General features: G+C 47.2%; 1 protein-coding gene across 3 annotated transcripts in view; it reads left to right on the forward strand.

The window, feature by feature from the left end:
- Positions 1 to 430: 430 nt before the first annotated feature.
- The window catches only part of CD244 (CD244 molecule), a 31,258-nt gene continuing 19,055 nt past the window's right edge, over positions 431 to 12,633 (forward strand). For 2 of the 3 annotated variants that reach the window (XM_042976159.1, XM_042976160.1), the window contains exon 1: positions 439 to 804. In XM_042976159.1, the coding sequence (XP_042832093.1) occupies positions 747 to 804 (58 nt within the window). In that variant the 5' untranslated portion in view covers positions 439 to 746. Of the gene's footprint in view, positions 805 to 12,633 lie in introns of all 3 variants that reach the window. The other variant, XM_015542156.2, reaches the window with a different exon arrangement.

Genomic DNA, 12,633 nt, shown 5'->3' on the forward strand with positions numbered 1-12,633 from the left:
CAGGTCTGTGTCCTGTCTGGGTGACAGAAGGCAAGAGAGGCAGAGAGGACGCCACGGGAAAGCAGAAAAAGAGGAAAGAAGGGGATATAGAGGCACAGATAGGAAACAAGCAAAAGCAAGTCTAGGTAAGGACGTTGCAGTTGGCTTGTGCTTAGACCTGGGTATCAACTTGCAGAGCTTACCCAGCTCTTCGACCTCCCTGGGGTCCCCTGCTCCTTTCCTGCCACATTTCACCCCCTTAGGCAGGGCTCCACTTCTCAGCCCACGCGCCCCCAGCCCTCCCACCTTCACAGTGCCTGTTGGAATGGGGGCAGTGTGGGATAATGGCTCTTGGGTCCCCATGCAGCCTTCTGCACGCTGCCAGGAGGTGGGAGAGAACCGGAACACGTCCTGGGAGTCTGCTCTTTGAACAAGGAAGCCTTGCTGGGGCAGAGCGATGGACAGGATTTGGAAGCTGGTTTTGTGAGTCACTGTGAACTCTCAACACCCGCCCACTTGAGGCCAACTTTGAAAGCTCAGCTTGTATGAACTGTCGGACCAGGTCCAGGTACTGGGACTTTCTCAGTGGCCTTGTTAGCTCTCAGCCGCCGAGAACAGCCTTGAGTTGAGGAAATTGTGGCCGGACAAACAGCAAGGCAGTTCTGCTCCCCTGTCAGTCACTCTGCTGCTGGCTGGCTGCAGCTGAGCCCGTGCCCAGCAGCGTGTCTGGCGGGAGAGGAGCCGGCTGACCCGTCTGTCCTCTGGGGATGTGGGGGCTGGCTCTCGTCCTCACGCTTTTGTTCCTCAAGGGGCTTCAGGGCCAAGGTAAGGAGGCCCAGCCTGGCGTGAGTGGGGGAGAGGCTGGACTTGGGACCGGGGCCCGCAGGGGGAGTGGAACCCTGAGCCTCTGGATCGTGCCCACTTACGTGGTCACCTGCAAGTGTGAGTCTGGGTGGCTCCTGACAGCTCCGGGCCGCTGGTTAGGACGGAACGGGCTGGCCCTGGTGTGGGAGGCCCCTGAGAAGCCTGTCTGTCTGGCCATGCCTTCGGCAATCCAGGCAGCCCGGGGCAAGGAGATTCCTTTCCACTGGCTTCCATTGACTTTTCTGTGTAGTGGGGAGAAAGCGTCCTCTTTGCTGGCTGAAAGAAGGACAAAGGAGATCTGCTCTAATTTGGTATGATTACCAACAGAGAGAAAGTGACCCCTGGGCTTGGGTTTCTCTAAGGAAGTTGGGTGGTTCTGGAAAGCGGAGACTGATAGATTGCTCCCCGAGGCAGGGAAACAGCACAGAGGGGAAGGGAGCGGCCAACAGCCACTTTGCATGAATGGCCTGGTCCCTTAGGCTTTGGCAGCCTCCAGCAGCCCAGAGGCTATAGGGACCTGAGCATTATTATTATTTATTTATTTATTTATTAAAAATGTTTTTAATGTTTATTTATTTTTGAGAGAGAGAGAGAGAGAGAGAGAGAGAGAGAGAGAGAGAGAGACAGAGTGTGAGTAGGGGAGGGGCAGAGAGAGAGGGAGACACAGAATCCGAAGCAGGCTCCAGGCTCTGAGCTGTCAGCACAGAGCCCGATGCGGGGCTCGAACCTACGAACTGTGAGATCATGACTTGAGCCAAAGTCCTTCACTTAACCGACTGAGCCCCTCAGGTGCTCCTAGGGACCTGAGAATTATTCGGGAAATGTTGGCTTGGGTCAGGCGGTCGGGAAGGGGGGGGAAGAAGGAGATGGTATCCGGAAACTTCCAGAGCTGAGGGCTGGCCCCCCCGCCCCCCCACTTCTCCGACGTGGAGTCCAGGGTGCTCTGAGATGGGAGCCTGCATTCTAGATCAGTGGCTCTTCAAGGGACATCATGGCTGAGAAAGTAAGAGGAGGGCCCCCTCTGGGTGCAAAGGGCAGAGCGTGGGGCATTGGACGGTGTTTGTGCAGGGCCTGTTAGAAGCCCGTTCAAGACCCATCTCAGGCACTCCTGCGTCCTTAAAGATACAGTCTAGGTTCCAGAGGACTGGGGGGTGGGGGCTGTAAATATAAATACAAATGCCTTTGTATTTACAAATCTATAACAAATACAGGCAGAGCAGGGCAGAGGGTGCTGGGAACAGGTTGCAGAAGGGAGCTTTGGAGCCTGGGTTCCCGTGTGTGCACTTGTGGGACCCAGTGACCCAGGACCCTCGGCAGGAGAGGGGGGTTGGAACCCTGTCTTAGGAGCCTTGGAAGCAGCTGGGAAAGCCGAGACAGGACTGACGGGATTTGGTGCCTGGCTTTGGGGATGGGAGTGCCAGAAGTGGAGGCGGTCTGAGATGGTGAGCCTGTGTGACCGGAGAAAGGGGTGGCCCCGTGCCCACACCTGGGGCCGTGGCACCGTCTCTGGGCACGGCTGAGCCCACCCACTGCAGGGAGAGCAGGAGCCGGGCTCTGGGGCCCATGGACTTTGGTCTCAAGGAACTTTTTTCTCTTCTTGCTGTGCCCTGCGTCTGTGGGGCTGGCCTGGTGTAAGCTGATTAAAGCTGTCCTGTTTATTTGCTGTAGTTTTTAAGCCCTTACAAAGTTTACAATAATAAGCTCAGAGTTCCAGAGAAGTTGCAAGCATAGGACAAAGGATTCTGGTGTTTCTTTCACCGAGACTCACCAGTTGTTAACATTTTATCACATCTGCTTTATTTCTTTCTCTCCATATATATATATATACATATATGTGCATATAAATGTATAATAATAATAATTTAATATACAATATATATAAAATATATATAATATATAATATAAATTTTATATATATTATATATTGTATATAATATATTTAATATAATAATAATAATTTTTGCTGAGCCATTTGAGACTGAGTTGTAGACATTGTGCCCTGTCACTCCCAAATTTTGTAGCGTGTATCTTCTAAGAACAAGGGCGTTCTTATATTATGTCAGCACAGTTATCAAACTTAGTAAATTTAACATAGATACCATCAAAGACACAGTCCATATTTACATATTACCAGCTGTCTCCAAAACGTGCTTAATGGCATTCCTTCTTCCCGGGTGCGGAATCCCATCAAGATCGTATATTACATTCAGTTATGTATTTTTTTGTTATGTCTTTTGTTTTTTTATTAAAAAAATTTTTTTTTTAAGTAGGCTTCCGCACCCACAACTTACAACACCGAGATCAAGAGTCAAATGCTCTACCGATTGAACCAGCCAGGTGTTCCTTCTTTTGTTACGTCTTTTTGTGGGGGGGGGGGAGCAGAGGGAGAGGGAGAGGGAGAGAGAGAATCCTAAGCAGGCTCCAAGCTGAGCGTGAGCCCTGATAAAGAGCTCGATCCCACCACCCCAGGATTATGACCTGAGCTGAAATCAACAGTTGGACACTTAACTGACTGAGCCACCCAGGTGCCCCTGTTATGTCTTTTAATCTACAACTGTTCCCTAGCCTTTTTTCTTCTTTCATGACTTTGACATTTTTGGAGTACCAGACATTGTTTTGGTGAAAGGCTCCTGAATCTGAGTTTGTCTGAGGCTCCTTTGTGTGATCCAGGCTATGCATTTTGGGCAGGAATACCACACCAGTGATGCTCTATTTCAGAGCATCCCATCAGGACATATGATGGCAGTGAAACCCTTGGAAAAAAAACTACAAAACTTGGCTTACTGAAGAATTTGATATGCATAATATATATGTAAGAATTTTCTATCGTTCTCGAGCTTTGCAAAGCTTTTTTCAATGGCTTCTCCAGGCTCAGTCAAAGCCACACATGTCACAGTGGCCTATGAGATCTGGCCTCCCTGACCCCCGACCCCTTCCTCTCTCCCATAGCACTGCATTCAGCCTCCCCGACTGCTACGATACATGCACGAAACGCGTGCCATGGCTCTGCACTCTGTTTTCTCTCCTGGGATGCCGCTTCCCTGCTGGCCGCCTGGCCTGCTCCCGCAGCCCCTCAGGATTCTGCTCAAATACCACTGTCTCAGTGATGGCCTCCCACTAAGAGTGCCAACCTGCCACCCTGCAACGCCTTACCTCCCTCTCCACTTATTTTTCTCCACAGTTCTCATCTCCCTTGTGTGGGCTCTACTGTTTGCTTCTTTATTTTCCGTCTCCCAGGCGCCTGTTTACCTCGCTGGAACGTAAGATCCTCGAGGCCAGGGCTTTCCTCTGTTTTGTTCATGGCTGTATCCTCAGCCTCTAGAACAGGATCTGGCACAATTAGAGTCTCAGTGTATCCTTATTGGTTGAATAGATGGGTGACTACTGTAAAGAATCCGTAGAATAAAAGTGAGAGTTTATTTGTCTACCGGAGAGTTTCACTGGGAAAAGCTGTTCTAGATTTTAGGCTACAGACTACGCCGTGGCGTTGAGGACGTTAACTAACCTCTTGTTTCTCAGTTTTTCATCCACAAGGTGAGGTCAACAGCGGTGGCTGCTCTATTGCGATGTGTGAGCGTTAGGGAAGGTATGTCACGTGCTTAGAAAGGTGTTCTTGCACCGAGCCCCCCAAAACGATCCCTCGTGTTACTCAGTTCTTGGGAGGCAGGGACTATGTTTCGCTTACTTTGGTGATCAGACTCAAGAAGAGACACTAATTTGCTGGCTAATTCATTGAGTCAAAAGTGAATTAGAAAATTCTGCATGAGATGATAAGTTTTAACGAGGGACCCTTTTCTGAGGGTTTTTTCACCGTCATAACCAGGATCTTTGGGAGAATGCAACATTTTTTTAAGTTTATTTATTCATTTTTGAGAGAGAGAGATAGAGGCGGGGGTGGGGGTGGGGTGCGGAGAGAGAGTCCTAAGCAGCTTCCACACTGTCAGAGCAGAGCCTGACGCAGGGCTCCACCCTATGAACCGCGAGATCATGAGCTGACCCGAGATCAAGAGTCAGATGCTCAGCTGACAAAACCACCCAGGTGCCCCAGAAAAGGCAGCATTTTTAACACACAAGAACACGCATTCAAGACATTCAGTGCTATTATTATGTTGTATTGTAAAACATTCTAATTGTTTCCACACTCTTGATTCCTGCTCCTTCCCTGATGTGCCCGAGCGCCTCTGGGCCAGGCCCTGGGCTTAGGTGTTGAGGAGTCAATGGTGAATCGTTACATGGGCGCTTTGTTCACGGAGCTGACATCTGTCACGGGACTCGGTCTATAATCACAGCCGTGAACTGAGCGAACCCCAAAGGACGTGCTAGACTGTGAATGCCCAGGGGCCGTGGACAAAGCAAAAGGGCGGGGCAGCATTTCATGGATTCTAGACTCTAAGGCTTGCTTGCTGGCTGCTCTTACAGATTGTGTTGAATTTTCACTTCTTAGGAAGGAGCCTCTGATTCCGACCCCTCTGGCTGGGATCCAGGCAAGTTCTAAGATGGCTGCCGTTCCTTTTATTTCTCTCTTCCTCATTGCACCTCCCGTGAGGCAAAGTGAACGGCGAAGTCAACGGGCAGAGGGGGTGGACTGGGACTCAGAGAGCTCGGGGCTGCAGCACCATCCTGGAGGGAACTGGTTCCAAAGACATCACTCTAGGGATAGCCGGGCCATTGTCTTCGTAAACAGACATTTTTATTAAAGTGTGACACACGTACAGAACAGCGTGCAAAATGAGAAACGTACATCTCAGTGTGTTACTGTGAAATGAACACGCTTGCGTATCTACCACACATTCTCTCCACTTGTTAGCTCTTCTCTCTTTCACAAATACAACCATTAGTGGCTCCTGGGTGGCTCAGTCGGTGAAGCGTCCGATTTCGGCTCAGGTCATGCTCTCGCGGTCCGTGGGTTCGAGCTCCGCGTCTGGCTCTGTGCTGACAGCTCGGAGCCTGGAACCTGCTTCGGATTCTGTGTCTCCCTCTCTGTCTGCCCCTCCCTTGCTCGTGCTCTGTCTCTCTCAAAACAAATAAATAAACTAGCAAAACAAAACAAAACACCAAATACAACTATTATTCTGACTTCTGACATTATAGGTCGGTTTGATCTTTATATAAACAGAATCATGTGCTATGTGCCCTGTGTGTGGCTTTTTTTGCTCAACATCTGATGAGATTTATCTGTGTTATTACTTGTAGCTGGTATGATATGACTACAGCTTTTCAGTGTATGACTATATGTATGAGCTTATTCGTCCATTATGCTACTGATGAATCTTTGGTTTGTTTTTGGGGTCCTTCCCCTATTATAATAATGCTGCTGGGAGCCTGTTGTACATGCTTTTTGTTTACATGCATCTGTTGAGTATATGTGTAGACTCGTGGGGGTATGTGTGTACTCTTACAGCAGATGCTGGCAAACCATTGGCCAAAATGGTTGAACCGAGCAGTATATGAGAGTCCCATGATGCTTCAGGGCTGCTGGCTTTTGTTTTGAGGCCCTACAAATGGGAAGTGAAGGCTCGAGGGTGTGGAGCCTGGAAGGCGAAGGTCACAGCCCAGGGAACCACCTCTCTGTGGAAATCCCTATAGTAGAGTCCTTTCTGGCAGTTAGCCAAGATGCATTCTTGAATTTAATTGATTAAATAAATAACTTCACTAAGGCTTTACTGTGTTCCAAGAACTTCGAGAGATTCTGTGGATGAAGCACAGATGGAACCTGTCGATAGTATCCTTCAGAATCTTTCAGACGGAGGAAAACAGGCTTGCGCAGCAGCGATGATAAGGGAAGACAGAAAACGTTCAGTGTCACTGATGGGCAAGATTCGTTTAGAGCACAGCGGGAGCTCTAAATGGAGATTGCTTCTGGTGGGAGAGGGGAGCCTGGGGGTGGCCTTAAAGGATGAAGAATTGCTTAGGAGTTGGGGATAAGGTAGAAAGATAATGTGAGCAGAGGGACAGCTGAACGGATGTAGGGAAAACACAGGGTTTGAACGGGAAACAAAAAGCAAGTGCACCTGTTACCTTGGAGAAAGATAGCAGAAATGAGCTGATCCATTTAACTGATACAAGGAGTCGGGGAGCAGGGCATGGGCTGAGTAAGGTCGACAGAGGTTAGGGGGTTGCCTTGTCTGAGCAGAGGAGTCGGTATAGCCAGCGAAGCCCCCAAGGGTGGGGCTAAGTCAAAAGGAAGACAGGAGGGAGTGTGGGACGTGGGCCCTGGAGGGTGTTTTATCTACTTTATGATTTTGCTTTGACTGGAGCCGGCCCTGCCCCAGCACTTTTGGGATCTCGCTGAGCTCTGTTCACTAAGTCCCCAGCGGCTGCCCTCTGCGTCGCCTTCACCCCGAGCCTGGTGGCACAACCCTGAGCTGAGAAAACCTCAACATCCTTTTGTTGGCTGGTGGAAGCAAACTGCTCTGAGCCTCTCCCCCGCCTGCCTCCCGGGCTCTCAGGCCGCACCCCTCCTCCACCAGCAGGTCCAAGGCAGAGGGAGCCGACTGCAGAAGCTGCACGGCTTTAGAGGCTGCAGCTTCGGCACCCGGGCTCCGGGCTGAGCGACTCCCTGGAGTCCTTGACCGCCCTCCGTGCGGGCTGCCCATTTCGTCCCGAGTTGGCGGTGGGGATCAACCTGTCCTCTGCCCTCCCTCTGAAGAACTACCGTTTTACTCCATTCGCTCTTAACCACCGGAAGAGGGGCCCCAGAGCTGCTAAGCAGTAGCAACAGCAGTGGTGGTGGCTCCGGGGGCCTCCCCTGACCACCGGAATTTGCTGTGGCTTCTCCCCTCTGAACAAGCCAGCCCTCCCTGTCAGACCTTCTCCATCTCTCACTCAGCAGGGCTGACCTTGTGCGAAGGTTCTGTTTTCACACTGGCATCTCTTGGGTCTCCGTTTGGCGTATAAGCCCCCCCCGGACAGGGACTGAGTCACAGCACCCAGTATACAGTACCTTGCTTGCTCACTTTTCCACTGTACCTTCCCCACGACACCCCGCCTGCATCCCCTTCCAGCCCCGGCCGGTTCCGACCTCCTGCCTCCCCCGCAACACCAGGCTGGTGAGGGCTGCAGAGGGTAATTCAGCACCGAAGAGCAACCACCGATCCGGAGCCTCCAACCTCAGCGGAGCAACACGTGTGTTGGAAATCCTTGTTTCTGGCCCTCAGCTCCTCCTGTTCCCCAGAAAGCTGATTCCAGACCTTCCGCATCTCGCCCAGGGTCTGTGCCACTGACACAGGCTTCATTCATGGGCCTACCCCCTCCTTCTGCGAGGAAGCAGATGCCAGGGAGGGATTCCAGCAACCCGCCGCCATTCCCCAGTGTCAGAGACGCCGGTGAGGGGTTCCCCAATGTCAAGCACCTCGTTTACCCCCACGAGCAACCCCATCCACCTCTGCCTTTCCGTGGCCGGTGTTTTTCCGCGTGTTCTGGGCATCACCACTTCATCCACGAGCCCGTCCAAGACCCGCTTGACCCCTGATGACATCTCTGACCTTCAACTGCTCCGTTTCTGCTGGCTTTCCACTCCCAGTTCATTCCCCTCACATTTCAAAAAAACTGTGTTGGAACACCACCCAGTTTCCCCCTCTTGTCTTCCTTGCCCGTGTGTCTCTGTCCCTACTCACACAGAACGCTTTGCTTCTGACACTCCCAGTCACCACCTGCGTGGGAGTTTTCCCAACCCATTCTCTGTGACTCCAGCTTGGTGTCCGTCTTATAATTCAACTCAGTTCTGATGCTGTCTACCCAGAGATAGCGTCAGATCCCACAGGCTAAGGGCTCAGTCCCACAAGACTACGCGTCAGTCACAAACCCAGGTTGTCACCTGTGCTTCCGAACAACTGGTTAGAGACCAAAGGTTCCAAGGACCACCCCCCTCTTCTGGTTCGATTAATTTGCTGGAGCAGGAAACACTTATGTTTAGCAGTTTTTTAAGGGAGATGACGAAGGATACCGATGAGCAGCCAGATGAAGAGACACATAAGGCAAAGTCTAGCGTGGGGGGTCCTGAGTGTGGGACCTTCGGTCTCCATGGAGTTGGGGGGTGTGTCATCCTCCCGGTGTGGACGTGTTCACCTACCTGGAAATTTCCCACACCTGTGCTATTGGGATTTTTTTTTTGTAAACAAGGATTTTTAAAAAAGTGTATTTATTTATTTTGAGAGAGAAAGAGAGAGAGAGAGAGTGCACAGGTGTGTGAGAATAGGGGAGGGGCAGAGACAGAGAGAATCCCAAGCAAGCTTTGCACTGTCAGTGCAGAGCCCTATGTGGGGTTCAAACTCACGAACCGTGAGATCATAGCCTGAGCCAAAGTCGAGAGTCGGATGCTTAACCGTCTGAGCCACCCAGGCGCCCCTGTGCTACTGGGATTTTATGGAGGCTTTCTCACACAGACGTGATCAGTTATTAACTCTGCTTCCAGTCCTGTCTGCCCTCTGGGGGTAGGGGGTGGGGCTAGTTTGAATTAATACCAACTCAGCTTTCAGAGAATACAAACCCTCCTGTACAGCTCTCTCTTCCCCACTTCATGTTGTCACAAGTCGCGTCTTTATACGTTGTGAGCCTATTAACATAGATTTATAATTGTTGTTTTGAGTATTTTTTTTTTTTTCACATCAGATAGGAAAAGAAGAGTTACAAACCCAGAATGCAATGATACCGGCTGTTATCGTTATCTACGTAATTCCCTTTAGCGCCGTTCTATATTTCTTCACGTGGCTTTGAGTTACTGCCTCGCATCTTTGTCCCTTCAAGCATGCCTTGCAGGACAGATCTGTTGGCAACGGTTCCCAGCTTTTGTTTGGGAACTTCTTCCTTGGTCCTTCATTTTTTATGCAAGATAATTTTGTTGGATGTACAATGCTTGGTTGGCAGCTTTGTTCTTTTAGCACTTTATATATGTCATCTTACCACCTTCTAGCCTCATGGTTTCTGCAGAGAAGTTGGTTGTTAATCTCACTGGGGATCTCTTGTGTGTGACAAGTTGTTTCTCTCTTGTCGCTTTCAAGATTCTGTCTTTGGCTTTCGACAATTTTGATCTATTTAGTTTGCTAGTTTTTGCTTAGGATTTTTGCACCCATGTTTCTGAGTGAAAGAGCCTTGAATTTTCTTCTCTTGTGATATTCTTGAAGATTTTGGTGTCAACCTGATAAGTATGTTAACCTAATAAAACAAATTTGGAAATATCATCTCCCATCTCTGAAAGCATCTGTGTAAGATTGGAGTTCTTTCTTTTAAAATATTTCTTCGAGTTAACTAGGGATGCTAACTAGGTCTGGAGTTTACTTTGTGAGAAGGTTTTTCAGTATAGATTCAATGTACTTAATAAATTTTTCTATTTAATCTCAATTATAAAAAATTATTGATGGAAAGCAGTTTACAATTCTTAAGATCTTTTTTTAAAATATACATTTTAATTAATTAATTAATTAATTAATTTGGAGAGACAGAGAGCACAAGAAGGGGAGGGGCAGAGAGAGATGGAGAGAGAAAATCCCAAGGAGACTGTGCTGTCAGCGTGGAGCTCAATGCGGGGCTCGAACTAATGCAACTGTTGAGATCATTACCTGAGCCAAAATCAAGAGTCAGTCGCTTAACTGACTGAGCCACCCAGGCACCCCTACAACTCTTAAGGTCTTAATATCTGTAGGAACTGTGGTGATGACTTAAACCCTGATGTTGCTTATTTGTACCTTATTTGTACATTTCTTTTAATCAATCTATCTATGCATTAACCATATTTTGATTTTTTTATAAAATAAAAAAAGGCTGTTGATCCTCTGTTGTGTAATTATTTTCCATCTCCTCTTTCTCTGCATCCTTTCTCTTTTTTTGAACTTAATTTGTTGTTCCTTTTGTGGGTTCTTGAGATTGATGCTTAAATAATTGATTTTCAACCTTGTTATTTTTATAATATATGTATTTATATGTTTTTTTATAATATATGTATAATATATATAATTTCCCCTTTAATCATGGCTTTAGATGCATCTCATGAGGTTTTATTTATTTATTTATTTTTTCGGTGCAAAATTACGGTTTTATTAAAGCACAGGGACAGGACCTGTGGACAGAAAGAGCTGCCCCATGAATTTTGATATATAGTATTTTCACTATTAATTAGTTCAAAATATTTCCTAATTTCCATTGTGATTTCTTATCTCTCTCTTGAGTTTAGTCAAACAAATAGAAATTTTTTATAAGGTATCTTTCCTTATGTTGATTTCTAGTTTTAAAATCATTTTATGGCTCTACCTATGGTTCAAATTTTGTAAAAGTTTATGTACTCTCTCTCTCTCTCTTTTTTTTTTTTTTTTTTTTTGTAGGATTTTATTTTTAAGTAATCTTTACACCCACCGTAGGGCTGGTGCTTACAACTCCCAAGATCAAGAGTTGCACGCCCCACTGACTGAACCAGCTAGGCTCCCCAAAATGTTGATATACTTTTGAAAAGAATGTAAATTTTGACATTAATGGGTGAAGTATCCTAAATAGGTTATCTAGGTCAAATTTGTTAGTTTTGTTTTTCAAATCTATACCTTACTGATTATTATTATTATTTTTGGCCGGCTTTTTCCATCTGTTACTGGGGGTATTACTGGTAGCTCCTGCTATGACTGTGGCTTTTTTCCATTTTTCCTTTTACTTCTGTAAATTTTAAGGCTGAAACAATTTTAAATTGTTCAAACAAATTTACTGTACATCTTCCTGGTGTATTGGACTTTGTGTTTTTATTAAGCATTCTTATTTGTCTTTTTTAATTTTTTAATGACTTAATTATCTGTTTTAAAATTAAAAAAAAATTTTTTTTAATGTTTATTCATCTTTGAGAGACAGAGAGAGAGACAGAGCATGAACAGGGAAGGGGCAGAGAGAGAGGGAGACACAGAATCTGAAACAGGCTCCAGGCTCTGAGCTGTCAGCACAGAGCCCGATGCAGGACTCGAACTCACAAACTGCGAGATCCTGACCTGAGCCGAAGTCGGATGCTCAACCGACTGAGCCACCCAGGTGCCCCTGTTTTTAAATTTTTTAATTAAAAATTTGTTATTATTAAAGTATAGTTGACATATGGGGCGCCTGGGTGGCTCAGTTGATTAAGCGTCCGACTTCGGCTCAAGGCATGATCTCGAGGTTCGTGAGTTCGAGCCCTGGTCAGGTTCTGTGCTGACAGCTCAGAGCCTGGAGCTTGCTTTGGATTCTGTGTCTTCTGGTCTCTCTGCCCCTTTCCTGGTTGCACTCTGTCACTCTGTCTCAAAAATAAATATTAAAGTATAGTTGACATGCAGTGTGATATTAGTTTTAGGTGTACAACATAGTGATCCCTCTTGATCTTTAATAATGCATTTTCCCTTAAAGTTCAAAGTAGACTTTAAGTGTCAGAGTAGGCTAATCTTAATATAGCCATACCAGCCTTCTTATGGTTAGTGTTTGTATGAAACATATTTTTCATTTTCTTAAAGTTTATTTATTTATTTTTTAATAATCTTTACACCCAGTGTGGGGCTCAAACTCATGACCCTGAGATCAAGAGTCGCATGCTTTTCTGACTGAGCCGGCCAGGCACCCCTGGAACATACTTTTCATTAAAAAAAATTTTTTTTAAGTTTATTTGTTTATTTTTGAGAAAGAGCAAGTGGGGGAGGGCAGAGAGAGAAGGAGAGAGAATCCCAAGGAGGCTCCACACTCTCAGCGTGGAGACTGATGTGGGGCTCAAACCCATGACCCGTGAGATCATGACCTGAGCAAAAACCAAGGGTTGGATGCCTAACTCTCCGTGCTACCCACGTGCCCCATGTA

The sequence above is a fragment of the Panthera tigris genome, chromosome F3 (genome assembly GCF_018350195.1).
Source record: "Panthera tigris isolate Pti1 chromosome F3, P.tigris_Pti1_mat1.1, whole genome shotgun sequence".
In the NCBI taxonomy this organism is placed as follows: Eukaryota; Metazoa; Chordata; class Mammalia; order Carnivora; family Felidae; genus Panthera; species Panthera tigris.